This window comes from Pollachius pollachius (genome assembly GCF_949987615.1).
Source record: "Pollachius pollachius genome assembly, chromosome: 9".
NCBI lineage: Eukaryota > Metazoa > Chordata > Actinopteri > Gadiformes > Gadidae > Pollachius > Pollachius pollachius.
Window position 1 is genome coordinate 5,940,508 of NC_136942.1, and position 20,632 is coordinate 5,961,139.

At 48.0% G+C, this 20,632-nt stretch overlaps 1 protein-coding gene across 1 annotated transcript in view; it reads right to left on the reverse strand.

Moving 5' to 3' along the window:
* LOC307080424 (DENN domain-containing protein 2A) overlaps window positions 1-19,855 on the reverse strand; it is a 37,914-nt gene extending 18,059 nt beyond the window's left edge. The window contains exons 1-2 of the mRNA XM_079743113.1: window positions 19,385-19,855; window positions 2,176-2,262 (exon numbers count right to left, since the gene is read on the reverse strand). Coding sequence (XP_079599239.1) covers window positions 2,176-2,261 — 86 coding nt within the window. The 5' untranslated portion in view covers window position 2,262; window positions 19,385-19,855. The remainder of the gene's footprint in view (window positions 1-2,175; window positions 2,263-19,384) is intronic.
* Between the last annotated feature and the right edge of the window lie 777 nt (window positions 19,856-20,632).

Consider the following 20,632-nt stretch of genomic DNA (forward strand, 5'->3'; position numbering starts at 1 on the left):
ACGTTACTATAGACACTATATATACTTCCGTTCGCCTGCCCCCCCCCCCCCCCCGAGCTTGGAAATTAGCCACGGAAAACCTATGGCCAGGAGGTGGTGTGTTTCATTGGGTAAACAGGGAATTCTTGTTAAAAGAAACACACACACACACACACACACACACACACACACACACACACACACACACACACACACACACACACACACACACACACACACACACACACACACACACACACACACACACACACACACACACACACACACACACACACACACAGGCCAGAAGAGCCTGGAGCTGGCAATGAGTTGCTTCTGGAAGATTACCAGGTCATGAGTCTCTGACCTCTGAGTCTGAGGCTGAGAGGGGGTGGAGGGTCAGAGTTCACGCGCATACGCAGTCAGGGGAGTGTATATAGGGAGAAGAAGAAGAAGAAACAGGGAGAGGCGATGATGGAGACATGCATCATTTTCTTCTTCCTTCTCTTTGACCGTCCTGACCTGGGAAGCTCTGACCTCTGAATGCCTAAGCCCATTGCATCATCGGAAAAATACAGGAAGTTGTGTCTGTGGCCGGATGACTTCAGACGCATGGGAATAACCCACAGTAACGCAATCTAAGGGGTTGCAATTTGTAAAAAGATGGGAATGTTTTGGTGTGCAACAACTCTTTTAATTCTATCTATGAGTGAAAATATATATATGATTGTGCTTTTGTTTTGTGGTTGAGATAGTTTAGAATTAATTTAACTCAGTTTCGTCCACCCCCCCCCCCACCTCTATCTCTCCCCTACATTTTGAGGCAGTAGTTTTTCATTAAGCACAAAGCCACTGAAGGGGGGTTGAGGTAGGAACTAGGTCAAATGGGAAAGCCAAGAACGAACAGGGGGGGAGAGAGAGAGAGAGAGAGAGAGAGAGAGAGAGAGAGAGAGAGAGAGAATAGAGGGGGGTTGGTGGGGTTAAGAAAAGGGAGGAGGCATAGAAAAAGAGAGGTGCAAAAGAAGTAAAGCAAAAGCAGATGGCATAGCGGATCGATAAGGTAGCGCGAGACAGACATACAGATAGGGAAAGAGAGGTAGACAGAGAGAGGTAGAGTGACAAAGACAGAGGCAGAGAGAGAGAGAGAGATGGCAAGGCATAGGCAGTAGAGGGCACCACCAAGAGCTTCTCTCTCCCCCTGTGGTCGGCAAAGAGTGGATGGGAGAGAAGGGGGGAGTTGGGGGAGGTACGGCCGCATATCTGACCGGCTGAGCTAACACAGAGCCATGAGGGACAGCAGAGAATGTGTTAGAGCAAGATCGCTAACGCTAGCACCAAAGCTATCGCTAACTTTGAACTTTTAGAATTAGCACGTTTGGCCATTAAACAGGCGTCCCCGGACGGAGACAAATGTTGTGCATCTTCGATAAACAGAAACCTAATTCTCTTTCTAGACAGTCCCCCTCCCTCTTGACCCCCTCCAAGCCCTCTGATTGGCAGTAAACAAAATTAAAAGCAGATCTAGCCATTCTAATCCATAGAGCCCTAATTTGTGTCACTGGAGAGTGACAGAAGGCCCTTTGAGAGTGACCACAGGGGCATTAGGAGTTCAGTGATTGTCGGAGGGCATCCGAGTATCCAGTATGCCAGATGGCCAATGCCAGTGCTGTCCCTCGGTAGGCCTGCTATTGTCTCACTGGCTGTCTGCCGAGGGGCTTAACGACACATCTTGAGTCTGTCTTGAGTTAAGAGCACAGTACAGAACTTAAGACGCGAAGCCTTGGGAGAGAAAATTGAATTTCAAGGCCAGGAAGTGTGTCCTCGACAAAGGGGTGCAGAGACACATCCCATGTTAAGATGTTATGATGATTGTTAATATAAAACTCTGGTTTGGGTATATGGTGAAGGAAAACATTGATTAATGAAGCCGACTTCACTGGAGTGAGTCAATGCTCAATGGCCTCATTTAGGGAATGCTTAAATGAGGAGCACTGTTGTTTTGGAGCCCTTCATGTGCAGACGGACATCATCAACAATGTTATGGCCCAAAACAAACTTGCACGCACACACACACACACACACACGCACACACACACACACACACACACACACACATAGATATAGACACGCCACACACAGGCAGTGGATAATATTGATAACATAAGTTATTTGGAGGCGGGTCCTGTGTGGACCTACCCGTTGACTGATTGGTAGATACAGCTGTCAGTGTTTGTACAGAGCAGTAAGGCCGTCCCTCCTGTCATGGTGCTAGCAGCCGGCATCCTAGAGAAACACAGAGGGAAACAACATCAGTAAGCCGTCCTCCGGTTGGCCTGATATATAAAGGGGTCGTTTACAGTGGCAGCAGACCACCACCGTCTTTGAATAATGTGTGGAAGGGGTAAAAAGGGTATTAAGTAACTGAGTTATGTCCTACTTGTGCTAGTGAGTAGAGCTATGTGTAAGCTCTTAAACGTTTATTTAGTCTGTTAGGATGTTTTTGTCGTTTAGCTACATAATAAAACATGGTTGACAATCTATTATGGAGGCCGTATTTATAGACACTCATGCTCTTCATTTGGAGGAATGTCCGGGATGGGAAAGTCCACCAATAAGTTCACAACCAAACAATAACAATCTGCTGGAGCTCGATCCACCGGTAGGAGACCACATGAGCTTCTAAGTGCTACTATCACTCATCTTAGCCATTAGCTTTTGATCATTTCCCAATAGTAATTGGAGGATACAGCTGAGAACTCACACTGCGGTCTAAGGCCAGTGCGCCGTTACAGAAAACCCGCGCAAAAGTACTGGATACTGTAAATGGAAGTCAAGCCCTGACCCTTATCAGAGCAAAAGGGGATTTCCACTTTCACGCTTTATAGAAGTAGCGATAGGAAGGTTGTTGACATGCTATTCACGCAGTAGCGCTAGCTTCCTCGTAGGAGCCACACTTTTCTTCTTTTGCAATTTAGCATTTTTGCACAAGGTTACCGTTCCACCTTAAACAATACCTTGTACTGTACATGTCTGTGTGTGTGTGTGTTTGTGTGTCTGTCTGTCTGCGCGCCTGTGTTCTTCCCTGTATTCCGCTCATTCTGTTCTTCGTACGACAAACAGTGCCAGGGCTAGCACGCGGGGTAAACGCACGGCCAGTTTGCAGGCATTACTCGGTCCATCTGTCAAAAGGGCAATAAAAGCGGGCCCTCTCGGAGCGAAGCTGAGCCCAATATAAGCCCTGGGCTGAGCCAGAGTCCCTAATGCACCGCTATTCGCACGGCTAAGCCCATAAACGCTGGTCAAGAGCTGGCATGGGTCTAGAGGCTGTGCAGGGAGTGCATGATTTGCCACAGGTGTTGTAGTAATGGGAGAAAGAGGTATAAATAGGTCAGGGGGGGTTGACTTGTTCGCTGTATTGTGCATTTATTCACTCAAACATGTTCCCTTGTGGAGGGAAATATAAGCCTGCTTAAAATATAATAAAATAGCCAGTCACTTGGTCCACTTCTGATGTGTGTGTGTGTGTGTGTTATCCAGATGTGGCACACACACACACACACACACACACACACACACATACGCACTAACGGACACACACACACATACACAAATGCACACACACACACACACGCATACACAATTATCATAATAAAGGATGATTTTGGTACATATATATGTGGGAATAATGCTTGATATAGGTTCTGCCTGAATTCAGCCCCATAAAAGGCACAACGGTTTAACTGTGTTGAAAGGAACCTGTACTGTGTGTTGTATTTTTTAAACATTGCCCTCTCACAGACTCTGCTCTGCAATAAATAGGCAACATAAACTTACAGTCACATCTGATAAGGAAAGCCAAGACAGCTATACGTTGATCTTTTGTAGTTGAGCTCACTGCTCACATTACAGTGAACCCCCTCATCCCCGACCTTGTCTATTTTTCTCTCCCTCTTTCTTCTCTTTTTGTGTGTGTTGGTTGCCACCCCCTTACAACCCCTCAGAGAGAGAGATAGAGAGAGAGAGAGAGAGAGAGAGAGAGAGAGAGAGAGAGAGAGGGAGAGAGAGAGAGAGAGGGGGGGGGGGGACAGAGCAAGAGACGGCGAGAGAAAGAGAGGGAGGGAGAAATAGGAAGAGGGAGAGAGAGAGTGGGTGAAAAAGGGGGAGGACAAAGGGAGAGAGAGGGAGGGAGTAAGAGAGAGAGGGAGACACAGAGGCAGAGAGAGAGAGCGAGAGCGTGAGAGAGAGAGATAAAGACAGGGAGGGAGAGGAGGAACGTGTGTTTGCGTCAGCCCTTCGTCGCTTCACGGCCAAAATGGTTTTCAGCTGTGAGGCGGGCGGCGGAGGTCACATGTTTGAGGGCGAACGGCAACATTTCTCCTTTTTAATAATAATAATAATTATTCTGTGTTTCCAGCTTCTCCTTCTCTCTACTTAACCCCAATAGAAACCAAAGTGTAATGAGAAACCAGTGTGGTGTGGCTGTGTGTGTGTGTGTGTGTGTGTGTGTGTGTGTGTATGTATGTGTGTGTGTGGTGTGCTTGGGCTTGCGTGTGTGCGTGCTTGCATGTGAGTACATGCACGTGTGCGTGTGTGTGTGTGTGTGTCGTGTGTGTGTGCGTGCTAGGGGGTTTGAGTGGGAAAGGCCGAAGAATGTATGCAACCACTAAAAATAGTATGTTTTTACATGGTGTGTGTGTGTGTGTGGGGGGGGGGGGGGGGGGGAGAGGGAGAGGAAGGGGGCGTGGCCTACATGTCAAGAGACAGGAAAGCGGATATTTGAGAGAATAATACAGATCTACTGTTACACTGTGAAAATAGTTGGGAGCTTCAAGGCTGTTTGTGGGCCCCAAGGGGCCCCGGTGGAAGGCCCTGGTCTGTGCTGAGCTAACCAATGGAATCCTCCTCTCTCTTCAAGGGGCTGCGCGTCACTCCAGCACGGCTCTGTGACAGCCAGGGACGGCAGAGTGGAGTGGAGAGTGGAGTGGATCGTTGTCAGCGCCAACGGCGGTGCCGTTGCAACACGCCTCGCCTTCTCACACATGTCTGAGAGCCGCTGACCAAGAAGCCCTCAAGGACGCAGACGCACGCGGGAATGCATGCATTCGAACACAAACACACATATGCAAACAAGTACATGCACGTAAGCACACACATGCACATGGATTCACTGAAGTCACACACACACACACATACAAGGACACATACATGCTTGCATGCTTGCACAGCCACGCAGGGATGAACAGATACACACACATGCGCACGCACGCAAGCACACGCGCATACACACACAGATGCACTCACACACACATACACACACGCACACACACACACACACACACACACACACACACACACACACCCACACTGCCACTCATGCACGCACAAACACCTGAGGCTTGTTCAACTCAGGCTCAACGTTTTCTCTATTAAAAGTAAATAGTAAATAGTAGGTTTTACAGCACACGGCAATCCCCATGGCAACAGCAGTGGTCAGCAGAGAAGCCTTGACTAAGGGCCTTTGTCTCGGACGGCCATTGTTAACCCTGACCCCCGGAGCAAGATGGCCGAGGGGCCAAGGGAAGCCATCTGCTTAGCTCAATAAAAAAACATTACAAGGGTGCATGGCCCCCAGCGCCCCTTATGACCCCTGCCCCGCCCACCTCCTCCCTGAAGCCTTCAGTGTGACGCGTGATTGGCCGGTGGGAAAGGCTGCGCTTGGCACAGTACAGGAAGGGGAGAAGGAAGGGAATGTAGTTCAACAAGTGTAAGAGGATGGACGGGCATGTAAATGTATCGTCCAAAGCATGTGTTTCATAGTCATACATCAAGCTTATTATCCTATAGAAACAGGGTATAAGTGTAGATATAGATATAGAGAGAGAATGAGCTGTAAGTCTGATTGAAGTGTTCTTCGTAGTACACTGTGAAGGTCAAGATATATCAAGGGCAGGTAGGAGTAAGGCCATCAAGCAGGCCTACAGGAAGACTGTGGACAGTGGGGTTCACAGCCAGATCCCTTCAGCTGAGAGTCAGGCCTAAACACCGGACTAACTCAGAGGATCTGTCTACCAAAATAAATGACCCAAACATTAATCCCTTTCCATAAGGTCTGACCCAGGTTTTGGGCGGAGGGGGTGAGGTGATTGGTGTGGGTGGGTTTTGGGACAGAAGGGGGACAGACCCTAATCTGAGCCCAAATTAGATGCAACAGTCTGGGTCAGGGCCAGGGCATCGGAGCCAAGCATCAGTTGCATAACAACCCATAGAGGAGATTCCTATCAGTGTCCTAAATGGACACTGGATAGCCGGCCTCTTTTCTCGCTCTGCTTAATTTTTTACCCTAATCACCCATCATACACATACACACATGTACACACACACACACACATAGACACCCCCCCCCCCCCCACACACACACACACACAGGCAGAGGGGGGAGGGCTGGGCTGGTGTTGTTGTCCTGTTTGTCCATAAACTGTACAGATAATCTCCTTAAAATCCAACTAGACCCACGCTTCTAAGAATATACGGCTTGCTCCTCCAAATGAATGTCATGAGTCTGTCTGAGAGGGATCCATGCCTAGCTGGTCTATGGTCTGTGTTGATGACTATGTGTTTTTGGTGTGTTATCTGTGTGTCGATTTTCTCCTTTTCCATTGCCCTGCTGACCTATTTGAACTTATTTGTATTTTGCATTCAATTTTTTTCTGTTTCTATTTTGAGCAGAGCAATTGTGACACAACATAAACAATGTTCTCTGAGATTAACGACGCTTTCTGAACTGCTGGTACAGTAACCATCAGAGAATCTGGTGCTAACTGTATTGTTCCAAAGTGAATTGCACCGATTACAATCTAGGAGTGTTTTTTGGCCCATGAAATATGACTAAATGGGTGTGATTAGAATGTCTTGTCTCACTTCCTAAAGCACCGTCAAGACCTCTGTGTTTCGCTGAAGGCCGTGCCATATCCATTTACTGTTCATCATAAACTGTAAGGTAAAATGACGTTCTTAGCAATGAAATGATTGAGCCATTTATTTTACAGTAAGAACAGAACTGGGCACTCCCTTTAAGAACGAAATTGTGTTCACAATGAGCTTATATACTTTTAATGTGGCATCTTTGGCCGGATGTGTTAACTTGACTGTGCGCTCTTCACTGAATCCAAGGAATAGTTTCTTCTTCACATGGTTTAACATCCTAACAACAGGGGCCATGATGTTATTAAATAAACAGTATTTGGATGACAAAATGTAAACTCATCAAAGTGAGTGCACAGATTGGTGAAAGCCGCTTCAATCAAAGTGTATGCACACAATATATCCTTGTGTTTTGTCTGGGAGTAAACTGGACGCTCTGTTTGATTTCAAATTTCTAATTGCTAATGATGGTCAAAGGCATCACTGTAGTGATTGTGTCTGTATTCGTGTGTGTGTTTGTGTGTGTGTGTGTGTGTGATTGCGTGTGTGTGTGTGTGTGTGCGTGTGTGTGTGTGCGTGTGCGTGTGCGTGTGTGCGCATGTGTGTGCGCACATATGCGCGCACGCGTGTGTGGGTGTGTGTGTGCACATATGCATGTGTGTGTTTGTGTGTATGTATGTGTTTGTGTGTGTGTGTGTGTGTGCGCTATGTTTGTGTGTGTGTGTGTGTGTGTGCGGGCATGCGTGTATTTGGGTCTTTATGTGTGTGAGATGTGGGGGAGAGACAGCACTGTCAGTGCTTCCAGGGGCTTCATCAGAATCTCGGGGGTGACGTCATTTAGCTAGCTAGCTCGTGGCTAGCTGCTCTCCTTCCACTGCTCTGTAACTCTTTAGCTTAGGCCTGTCTGCTCCCCTCCACAGCTGCTTCCGATAAAGACTTCATCATCATCATCATCATCATCATCATCATCATCATCATCATCATCATCATCATCATCATCATCATCATCCTCTTCCAACCTCCTGTCCCACTGTACCTTAAGCCCATCCCCGCAACACAACACACACACACACACACACACACACACACACACACAACACACACACACACATACACACACACACACACACACACAGAACGGCACACACACACATACACACATACACACAAAAGATCCAACAGGGAACACCATGACATCATTAGATCTGGCTATTTCCCCTCCTCTCGCTCTTCCTTCAACGGCCCTTTCCTCGCTATCTGTCCCTGTTGTAAGATTTATTTGATTTAGCCTTCCTCCTTTCTTTCTTTTTCTTTCTCTCTTTCCTTCCTTCTTCCCCGCTGTTCTGTCGGGCTAAACACACCTAAAAAGGACAAGTGGAGCTTGCACAGAACAACAAAAAACGCCACAGATATCCCCTTTATCAAGTCTTTCAGGACGTTCAACCCCAAACGCAGGGCATGCAGGCCGCCCAGCCATGCATTCATAAGCACGCCATGGTCCAGCTCACTTCCACTCACACACTAAGGGGAACTGGGAGATCTGGGCTGCAATACATGGTTTGATTAACACAAAGGGACATGTATTAAACCATGTTGTTTCCTCTTGTTTCCACGCTCTGAGGCTAATGAGCGGGTTTCCCCCTCCCGCGTGAAGCTTCATTTGAGCACATGGCAAAGCTTTGCCTGCAGTTGATTTAAAGCACCACTTCACTGTTGAGCAAAACCTCACGTGTTCGTTCCTTATCACAACGGGAGGGATGTATTTTTAGGGGTTAGACACTCTTGGCATCTCTTTCTTCTTAAATAAATAAGTGAGTGTCTCCGAATGTTTCCTTCTGGAATAGAATGAAGGGATGGAAGGAAGGAGGGGAGACGTGATGTGGGACTGAGGGAGGAAGTAGGGATGGTAGGTCAGAAGGAGATGGGCAAATAAACAATGGAATTGTATCTGGGCTCAGCAAGTTCTCATATAATTCCTGTCCCCTTTTCTCTCTCCCTCTCTCTCTCTCTCCCTTGCTCTCTCTTGCTCTCTCTCTCTCGCTCTCCCTCTCTCCCTTGCTCTCTCTCTCTCTCTCTCTCTCTCTCTCTCTCTCTCTCCTTCTCTCTCTCTCTCACTATCCTGTTCCGGGCCCCTGCTGCTTTCCCAAGCTGATTCCATAGCAGAGCCTTGGACCCCAGCCAAGCAGGCCAACCCTGTGTGTGTGTGTGTGTGTGTATGTTTGTGTGTCTGTGTGTGTGTATGTATGTGTGTGTGTGTGTGTGTGTCTGTCTGTTTGTGTGTGTGTGTGTCTGTGAGAATGTTTGCATCGGAGTGTGTGCGTGCACATATGTGTGTTTGTGTGTTGGTGTGTGCATGTGTGTGTGTGTGGCTGTATCATCTCACTCTACTTCACATCATGGAAGCTTCGTCGCGGCTCCATTCCTCTCTCTCTGTTCCCTTTCTTGTGTCTGCAGACCTCACAGACACGTTGCTCTCTTTCACGCACATACATCCCGTCCACACACTAATGTATATATTTACTGGTTGAATGAAAGACCTGTTACAACTTTGCTCTCACGGCAACCAACTGTATGCGGCTCACACACGTACACACACGTGTGCGCACACACACTCACGGTGCACACACAAACACACACGCGCACACACAAACACACACACACACACACAAACACCTTTACACACAAACGCACAAACAAACTCTCTCTCTCTCTCTCTCTCACACACACACAGACTAACACATACTGATAAAAGCCTTTTCTTGGTGGGTCTTGTCTTGTTAACACTCACTGTACCCCCAAGGCTCCAGTAACTCTTTTCCTCCATTGTTAAGGAACCGCGACATGGCATCAAAATTAGCTTTCGGCCGCAAAACCAGACAGACAGGAACTGAGAGGGAGGGGGGCGGTAGAAAACACAATACAGCAAACAATCAATTTCTCCCCGACATGTTTTGTCTCTTTTTCCTTCTCTGTCCTTAACTCGTTGCTAAACATACCGCTCTAGGAGCGGTATATTTAGCGACGGCTGAGTCAGCGCCACACACTGCGTTTCTGATTATTGCGTGTTTTTCTTCTATTGCGTTCTGTTCTATACAGATGTGAGGGCCTTCAGCCCAGAGTGTGTACAACTGTCTGCATCCCAAGGGCCAGGCTGAAGGAGGGATCCAAATATGTACAAACAAGCAGACCAACCATAAACTTATAAAGGGGGTCCTGAGAGCCTCTGTGGGTTGGGCTGTGGCGCAGGGACAGCAAAAACAACCAACAAACTGACTGCTTCCGACGTTTTAATATGCCGCTTCTGTTAAGAGGCAAGATTCAGGATGTATTTGCCAAATGCAACATCGTGCGGTAAAAAATGTTATGCATTCCCACAATAAACAAAAGAAAAAGTAAAGATGTAATTGAAGAATAGATTACGTAACTGAAATAAATAACCAAAATTGAAATCAGAAGATGACTACATTATGGAAGATTTGATGAAAGACGTTAATTAATCTGAGTGTAGTGATTAAGTGTGTTGATTGTTTTGAGAGCAAGCAGACCGCAAGAGAAACCCTATTCTGCTCTGTTAGTTTTGGCCTTTTTTATTTTTACCACAGGGAACTTGTGGAGAAAGCAGGAAGAGGATTTAACATGTAGTTATGTTTAATGTCAATAATGGGGCATAGGCGGTTCTTAATGTCAATAATGTTTACATTAACATGTAAACATTACCTTTTTTATTATTATCTAAATATATGTCTCATTTTAACTCCTATTAATGTCCTTCACTTCTGCTGTGACCCTCACATTTCCTGTTTTTGATTTCTAAAAGTGCATTGTGTATCTCTTATCTTAGCATTTGTTGGAACTTGGATCATGGGGTCAAAGCGCAGGAAAAACCTAAACTTCAGTCAGCAACATTTGCCTTCCTAACGCAAAGACATGCGAAGACAAAACAACCTTGATTGAACATTGGATTGTTCATACTTTAAATGGGGAAGTCTTATCTCTGGCTATGAGTTTTGGCTTTGCATTCTACATCCTGTTGAAATGGTGCACTGAGAAACAAATAATGTTTGTCATGTCTATTATACAAGCAACAAGTATGTTAGCATTAAGTTCTGTCTTGAACGTATTTGATAGAACAAAGGGTATGGAAAGAAAAGTAATGCTATATTGCATGATACTAATGTATTTATATGGCAAAAATAGCCTACCCAAATTAGCTTTAAAAAGTTTCTCACCAAAAGCACCAACCTTCGGGACCCACTTACTCGTTGAATAGACATTGATTTAATCAAAGAAATTGAAACTTTTCTTTAAACGGGGAACTGAACTTCAGCGGGACAATAAGAGAAAACACCAAAACACCATTTCCCAAACTAGCCTGAGCCCATCTCAACGAGGTGGAACGGGAGAATGGCGAGGGCAGAATAAAGACAGGATCATTCAGCCGATGCAGACACCACCAACAACCTCAGAGGGCTCAGACAAAGGAACGAAACGGGAGGATGAATCAGGCAGGCAGAACAAACAAACCCCTTTCTCTTCTTCCCCCCATCTGGGAAACGGTGTCGCGTAACATCCCCTCTCCCGCAAAGGCAGGGGAAGGGGTGGGTGGGTGAATGGGTAGGGGTGTGTGTGTGTATGTGTGGGGGGGGGGGGGGGGCATCTGCTTTTTTCAAAACCCCAAAAGTCACAAGACGCATCAGGCCTCTCTTGTCTCCGTAGAGGAGCGTACAACAAGCCAGTCTGGTGAATGTGTGGCTGCTGCCCGCGTCCCAATGTGCTACCAATTACGACTCTGGCTCCGGTGTGAGGGGTCCATGCCAGAGCTGGCCCCCCCCCCCCGCCCCCCCGGCCTACATAGCCCTGGAGATTCCCTCACACTGCCAGAGACATCCACCGTCGGGATTCTGTTCAACAGTTGAAATGTCTCCAGACAACGCGTGATGCGGGCTCAGAACGACCTCCACGGTTAAGGCAAAAGCTTTCTAATGGAATTCTACTCTGAGCTAACCTGATAGATACATTCTAAGGCGGATGCTTCTTCTCAGAAACGTCGGACACGCAACCCCATAGAAGTCTGATGAGCTATAAGACCTGAGCGATCGTTGGCAGACCAATGGAAAACAATGCTTACCCTAGAAGAAGTGCCCCGCTGTGTTTGGTAGTAAGTATTACATTCCAAAAAGGCCGGGGCAATTATACCAAACCACAGGTAATAACAACAACTAAGCCCCACTCTCGGGAACACACGCTTTCATGACACACACGCACACACACACACACACACACACACACACACACACACACACACACACACACACACACACAAACACACACACAAATGTACGCACACACACAAACACACCCTCTCTTTCCCCTCACGCAACGGTGTATCCTTCGCTGTGTTCCTTGCCCGCACAAAAGCCAACATGAAAGAGAGTCGGCGTGCTTTACACCCATCACAATACCTGACCTGGCCACCGTGGACAGCAGCACCCATGGGAGACTAATTCCCCAGATACCAGGGTGTCACTTAATCCACTAAAGCGCCCTGCTTGGTTGGATAATGTTCGTCTGTGTTTACAGATCAACACCCATATCATATTGTGTGAGAAACACAAGGTGAGCAGCTCAGCACAACTTTAAAGGACAATACATCGTAACCGTCTCTATTGGCGTCACTAAAACATCCATTACTCATATAATTTGTCAAAATGTATTTCATGGACAGATTCTGCCAAAGAGCATTTAGCGTGAGCACACCTGCCCATGAATGTGAAAAATGCCAATGCAGTGCTTTCGTCTTTGTGACCAGACATTTTGTAAAGTACTTGTATGACGATTCACTGTTTTCACAGTTTTGTCCCCATACTCCGTACTGCCAGACCCACACAGGTTCCAAAAGCGGTAAGCCTATATTGTCATTGTTTACATTTGTGGCAGGCGCCTGGCAAAATGCTTTTCGAGTAGAATCTGTACATTTGTTCAAGGAGGTCATTTTAACAAATATAGGTAAAGGATGTTTCAGTGCCAGGAGAGATGACGGCTATGATGCCTTGATCCCCCAGACCGCTTCTGTCCTTTAGGGCAGTGCTACAGCTCTCTTCAACATAAACCTTACTAACATTATTCTCAGAGACCCGGATCACATTTCATCCCGGCCCCAGCTGAAGAAGAGCCCCCGTGCCAAAGCCCTCCTCTCTACTCTCTCTTCCTGTGTCTCCTATGGTCTGTCCCTCGCCCCCTTCTCCTCCTCCACAAGCTGTTCACGCGCTCCACATGAGAACTCCCAGCGGATGTCCCTCTGTCCCGTCCTGTCTCATCCCTCGCACGACCCGGCCCCCTGAAAACAGATTTTTATAATTCTCACTCCTGCTCCCGGGGGGGGGGGGGGGGGGGGGGGGGAGAAGAGGCGAGAGCTTGGGAACGTTGTCTTCCGGAGTTTTGAACTCCAGATGCAACAAGAGAGAGAGGCGGGGCTGGGTGTCGTCTAATCTTGTGATTTTTCTTGGTTTCGTTTGATGGTCTTGACCCTCCACACAGCGTTTGATTGGCGGCTGTGAAGCAGGTCGACACGGTGTACAGTACAAAGAAGCGGTATTAAAACGAGAGAGATATTCTGAGAGCGTTAAAGAAAGAGATAAATAGAGAACGTCTCTCTCTCTCTCTATCTAAAGCGTTTGAAGCTTCAGGCTCTGTGGCTTTGTGAAGGCCTGCAAGTGGCAATAATACGCATCACAGCTTTTCGTCCGTAGCTGAAACTTAACCCCCAGCAACAGAGGGCGAACCGACAGATAGTCCAGCCTGCCTCATAAACATATGGAGGGGGTTTACGGACATGTGGCTTTGATGACCAGTGTTAACCTGCAAGCTTTCCATTACGAGACCCGCTGATCCTCAGAGAGCAGCAGGACTGTACTCCCCCACCAGTATACCCCAACGCTGTATCAGTGAAGTCCAAAGGGTCTGGCTGTCTGGGGTTGGTTACCGCTTGGTTAACACATATATGACCTAATGCTATTGCTATTGTATCACAACAAAGTAATGGCGTGTAGATTTAAATTTAATAAATGTCTTTCAAATGAGACCCCATAACGTTAAAAAGCAGACCCATTTTAAAATGGATGTCTAATCCATGCCTGTCTAAGAAAGGGCAAACTGAAGACAAGAAACCCAACAGGAGGTCTCTTCTAAGTATTCAACTCTCATTCCCCTCTTAGCGTGGAGCAGATCAGAGCTGATAGCGGGTACTTATATTGCGATCATAACCCGTGGCCTGGAGACAGGCAAAGACCCAACTGCCAATTTCCTCGCTCTAAGACGCCACAAGACGTGTTTAAATGTGAACCAGCACGATAAAGCCGTCTGCAGTGCGTCTGCTCTATGCGTTCATTAAGTCGTTACACTCAGGGGGACTCTTTAAAACACATTGTTCAGTAAAGAGAGACTTTCTAATTAACAGGTAATCAATATCCCTTTCTCCTCCATGTCACAGAGTCATTAAAAGAGATTCCTTCACCAAAGGTTTGAGGTTATGAGATGACATGTTCGATGTAAGATTCACTGTTGTGAATGCGTTCACAACAATCTCCAACACAAGCCGAGTTCCCCAGCGGTGAAATCAGGCCTGCATGGATGTTTCAGTTGACCGGATGATTAATCATGTGTTCATAATTATTGGGCAGAACAAACGTCCTGTATCCAATATCCCACTGACTCACACACACGCGCAAGAGCCAGAATACGGCAAAAATACGCACAAGAGAGGGATTTTCTCCGTTTAGTTTGGCCTTGGGACGATGCACGGTGAGGGGAGCGTGCATCAATGGAGTGTGTCCCGACTCCTCACATGCACCACTCAGTGCCTCTTCAGCACAAGGCTGTCAGCTTCGCATCCAAATGAACACATTCCTTCCAGGCCTGCCGCCTGCCAAAGTCTCGACTCTCATAACCACGGTGGTGATGTTTGTGTGTGTGTGTGTGTGTGAACGAGAGTGTGTAGGACTCTCTCTGCAATGTGCACTCGAGTGCTCCATTCTCAAAAGTAAAAGTGCTTTAGGTGTGTATGATATCTGCCATTTGTTGGACACTGTTATATGAAGCCGTCTTACACTACCACGAATGCATTCATTACCTTCTCAGCATCCGTGGGATCGAACCCCAAAACCTTGGCCGTGTTATCGCCATGGTCAGGCCGTAAAACGCTTTTAAATGACATTACTACCAAAGTCACGCTGAGAGTGATCGTATCCATGGCTACTGGCTATCCGCGAGGCCACCAAGTAGCATTCCCTCATCTAACATCCACAGTATTTCCCTGGTTCTACCGGTGGTGTGGCAGCGTGGACATGAGTGAACTGTACTGTGGTGTGGTTATGTCTGTCATCATGAATCACAGCACCGCTTTCTGCTTGGATTCAGCTTGAATGCAGTTCAGAACCGGGGAGGAACTGAGAAGAACCACCCAGTAGGAAAAAAGGCATCTTGAATGCAGCTGGCACATGTTGGACTGTGTATGTGTGTGTGTGTGTGTGTGTGTGTGTGTGTGTGTGTGTAAGTATGAGTATGAGTATGAGTATGTGTGTGTGTGTGTGTGTGAGAGAGAGAGAGAGAGAGAGAGAGGTTGTTTAAAACATACGTGTGAACTTAACATGGCAACGATTTTCTGTTTGCGTGAAATATGATGCATCATGCTTGCATACCAGGGTGATTGAGTGTGTGTGTGTGTGTATGTGTGTATGTGTTATGTTTTGTGTGTGTGTGTGTGTGTGTGTGTTGTGTGTGTGTGTGTGTGTGTGTGTGTGTGGGTGTGTGTTGTGTGGTGTGTGTGTGTGTGTGGTGTGTCTGTGTGTGGCTGGGGGGGTTAGGTCGGGGGGGGGGGGGGGGGTATCAAAACCATGTCCACCTACCAACATTGCAAAAACAAAAGACTTCCCCGGCAGTGGCATTCCCAAGCCCCTCACCCCGTCAGCCACTCACCCTTTCACCCCCTCAGCCTTTCACCCCCTCACCCCCTGTCCACCTTCAGGACTGAATTCTTTCTTCACTCGTCACCTTGACTACAACAGCAGCTTGGCAATGGCAGCCAAAGGCTCCCCTGTCGGGGATCTTTTTATAGGCACTGGGGCGTCCCGTGGAGTGCCTGTCAAAAAGCCAGTTCCTGGATCAGGGGTGGTGGTGGTGTTGGTGGTGGTGGAGGGGTTGTGGACTGAACCACCCCCCCCCCCCCCCCCCCCCCCATGTGCTTGTGGACGCCGGTGACAGCATCCACAAGCACACACAGTTTAAATACAATGACCAAACGCCACATCGTCCGCCATAGACACACTGATATCACGCACACACATGTTGCACATGTGGGCACACAAACACACACAAACACACAAACACAAGCAAACACACATGCACAGCACCCAGATATTATTTAGAGTTCTGACGTGAATGAATTGCCCAATAGTGTGTGTGTCAATTTCCTCCACATTTGGAGGAGACAAATGTGGAGGTTATGGTCGTCAGTTGGAGAGAACTCTGACTCATACGATCACTGAAACCGCTTTCTCTGAATCAAGATGTTTCACTGAGGAGGAAGTGACGGGTTTGTCACGATACGAAACACATGGCGCTTAAAGTTTGAGCATTTCTCTGAAACTCCGGTTTCATTGCTTCCTATCAGTGCGGCGGTAGACGTTTCCAGGTTGAGAGAGTTCAATTCATTCTTCCCTCCTCGCAAAGAGCCAGCTGATCTGACTCGTTAGTGGTTATCAATGTAATTGTTTAATTATCAAACCCAGATGGGCAAGTCACAATGCCAGAGATTCTTTAGGATCTTGGAGTTCCATCCATCACAATGTGAAAAGAACATGTTGTGGTGTGTGTGCGTGTGGCCGTGTGTCAAGGCGAGCATGCGTGTTGTTGTGTGCATCCTGAAACCGACACCACTTGGTAAGTTGGAGAAGGCATTTGCTGAGATAGGCTAAAGTGTGCCTTCCTGATCAGGTTAGTTTCCTGATTGTGTCAGACAAAGCAAAGAAAGGAACCCAGCTCTGTAAGAATGTCATAGAACCTTGACTACTGGACAAGGCCTGTTGGTTGTTTTTGGCCATAGAAAGGGAAGTAACAAAAGTGTTTTGATCTGTTACGTATAATGCATAGATAAACACTAGCTTGATAACCTATAGATCCCTCCCCCAGATAATTAGGGGCTTATCCAGAGAATGTAAACAGCACAGACAGACTGTTCAGGTAATGTTGAGAATGACAATAAATACCCACACTCACCAATACATGCACACACACACACACACACACACACACACACACACACACACACACACACACACACACACACACACACACACACACACACACACACACACAGACACACACACACACACACACACACACACACACACACAAACACAGATGAGCTTCTTAAGAAGATGACAGCCCTGCTATCACGACCCAACCGTCTAGCAGACAGGCAATCCCTGTCTTTATCTCAGACTGAATAAACCTTCTCTCCACGAGCCCAGAGACACAGGCCCTATCCAATACACATCCACCCCCCCCTGTGGTGAAGGTCAAATATGTGACGACTGATGGTGGATGAGGGGAAGGCAGGAAAAGATGGGATTTGTGTGTGGAACGAAAAGGCTGGACCAGGATTTCGGCCTACCCTACAGCACATGATGGTTTCCTTGCCGAACATCATAGCTTACAAATGATGTCCACCATGGGGTCGTTAAGCCCTCGCCCACACACACACTCACATACACACACACACATCATACACACACGTGCAACGCCACACACGCTGCGTCAGTAAGTGACGCTTTTAACGACGACCTTCCTCGCTCACTAATCCAAACGCGGTGATGAGCTGCCGATTTCACCGCAGAAGCACAAATGGCAGAACCAATCGAGAGATGGAGGCTACTCTAACTTTAGATTATCACAAGTAGCACACGGATGCCTGGGGTCCATTCATGTGTTTCCGAATGTGTCAGTGGTGGTCCTACAGAAGAGGATGGAGGGCAGGCCCAGGGATTGGGGTTGAGTAGTGGTCCGTCAAGGACACCTGGACACTAGGACCCGTGAGTCCACGCACACCCCCACGCACACACACGCACAAGAACACACACACACACACACACACACACACACACACACACACACACACACACACACACACACACACACACACTGGGCCTTGAGAAAGAGCTGCTTTTGTTCACGGCGAAGAATGTCCACCTCACTTATCCACTTATCTTCTCTGCTCCTCTCCCTCTCTCTCTTTTTCCAGTTTGCCTCTAAACTCTCTCTCTCTCTCTCTCTCTCTCTCTCTCTCTTTCCTCCAGTTTCTCTATCACTCTCTCTCTTTCCAGTTTCTCTATCACTCTCTCTCCCTCTCCCTTCAACTTTTGTTCCAGTTTAATAAAGATATAGGAACGGGAATCCATGAAATGCATTGCAGTGTGTGTGTGTGTTTGCCTGTGTGTGTGTGTGTGTGTGTGTGTGTGTGTGTGTGTGTGTGTGTGTGTGTGTGTGTGTGTCTGTGTGTGTGTGTGTGTGTGTGCATGTGTGTGCGTGTGTGTGTGCGTGCATGCATGTGTCTGTGTTTGCGTTTATGTGCGTGTGTGTGTTTACGTGTGTGTGTGTGTGTGTGTGTGTGTACATGCATGTGTGTGTGTGTGTGTGTTCGTGCCTCCATAGATCACTTTACTGCAGACAGAAGGAGTAGGAGGAATTCCTTGCAGGCAGTAATGAACTGGAGGGGCAACCGGTTGGCTAACGTTCAACCAGACTATGACCGTGGAGCCAGATCTGTTTTGATCAATTACTGCACTAATACATGCAGCGACTGGCCCTTATGTACCATTTACCAGAGGGAGACAGAGAGGGAGGGGGAGAGGGAGAGGGAGAGGGAGAGAAGGAGAAGGCGAGAGGGGCGAGCGGGGGAGATAGAGGGAAAGAGAGAGAGAGAGAGAGAGAGAGAGAGAGAGAGAGAGAGAGAGAGGGAGAGAAATCCCGAGGCATGCATGTCTTCACCCACAATTACTCCGAGTAATGTAAAATCATGGTCGGCTAGAAGGCATCACCAGCCAGCACCAATGAGCTCAGCTGATAGCTTTCTTTGTGAGATGCACTACAAATGATTGACTATTGATGTGTACATATTGTATATACTCTTTTGGTACAAATACCCAACTAACTGTAACTTCAAAGATGTAAGCGTTTGGTTGTCAGAAACCAACACACACACACACACACGCACACACGCGCACACACACGCACACGCACACACACGCACACACGCACACGACTAACTTCAAAGATGTAAGCGTTTGGTTGTCAGAAACCAACACACACACACACACACACACACACACACACACACACACACGCACACACACGCACACACACACACACACACACTCTCTCTCACGCTCTCTCTTTCTCTCTCTCTCTCTCTCTCTCTCTGCAGCGTTACCTTTTCTAGCTGGATGAGCGCTGGGGAAGAGCTCGCGGAGTAACTTCTCATTTTGTGAACTCGGCATCCACCCGCATTCTCCGCGTTTCCGTCCGTCTATCGCTTCTCTCTCTTCTATCTGGTCCACCTTTCAAGCGTCTAATCCCATGCACTCCCCGGACTTTGCTCGCCTTGCGTGGCCTCTGCTGCATGAGGTACCTCCCGCATGCAGGGGATGGATGGGTTGGGGGCTGGTGGAGTATCTTCTATCGGGAGATAAAAACAGCGCCAAGCGCACAATGTTGTCCGGGCGCACAAAGTGCTGTAAAGAATCGAATCAAAGTAAGCGAAGGAAAACACACATGCCCCCTGTTTCCCTTTGAGTTGCCTCCAGGCCGGGATCTTCACGACTCTTTAATCATCTCTCTCTCTCTCCCCCCTCTCTCCCTCTTTCTCTCTTGCCCCCAGTCTCTCTCCCAAACACATTCACTCGCTCCGACTCCTTGTGTCCAATGACGCTGCCTCTGCCTCCCTCCCTACGCTCCCTCGTCTCAAACTTTTCCCACCCACCCCCCCCCCACCCCCCTTCGCTCCCTCCCCCTGCCCTTCCCTCTCCATCCTCCCCCTCCTTTTCCATCATCAGCTCTCCTATACCCCAGCACCTCCGCCCCCCCCCCCCCCCCCCCCCCCACACACACACACACACGCACGCACACACACGCACAGACACGCATACACGGTGCACTGCTGAACTAATCCGCAGCTGGCCGTGGCGATTGTAGCCCGGGTTGCCTGGGGAGACCAGTGTCGTGCTCGGCGAGAGGAATGGCGAAGCAGGAAAAAGCAGGCAGAGAGCAGAAAGCCGAGCGTAACCGAATACATAAATAACAGCCTCATCCGAGGGCCAATTACAGAAGCCCAAGGGCCTTTATGTCCCCCTCTCTGTTTTCCTTTCCCCTATCTCTCCCAGGCCCAAGGGGACAAAGACGGCTTGGCTTTCATGACCTCTCCACCTAATCTCCACGTCTGTCCTGAACGTTGTTTACGTATCTTCATACCACGGGGACAACAACGACAGCAGTAGTAGGCCGTAATAAGGTGTCATTATGTAGCAGTAGCAAGTGTATTCTTTATATTGCAAACAAGGCATGGTGGCTAGATGCAGTTGAAGAGTTCTAAGGGGGTGGCAGGACTCCCCATCTGGCATGGGGAGAGGGGGGTAAGTGGGTGAGTGGTGTGAGGGGGTTTGAAGGGGGGCTGACAGCCTCC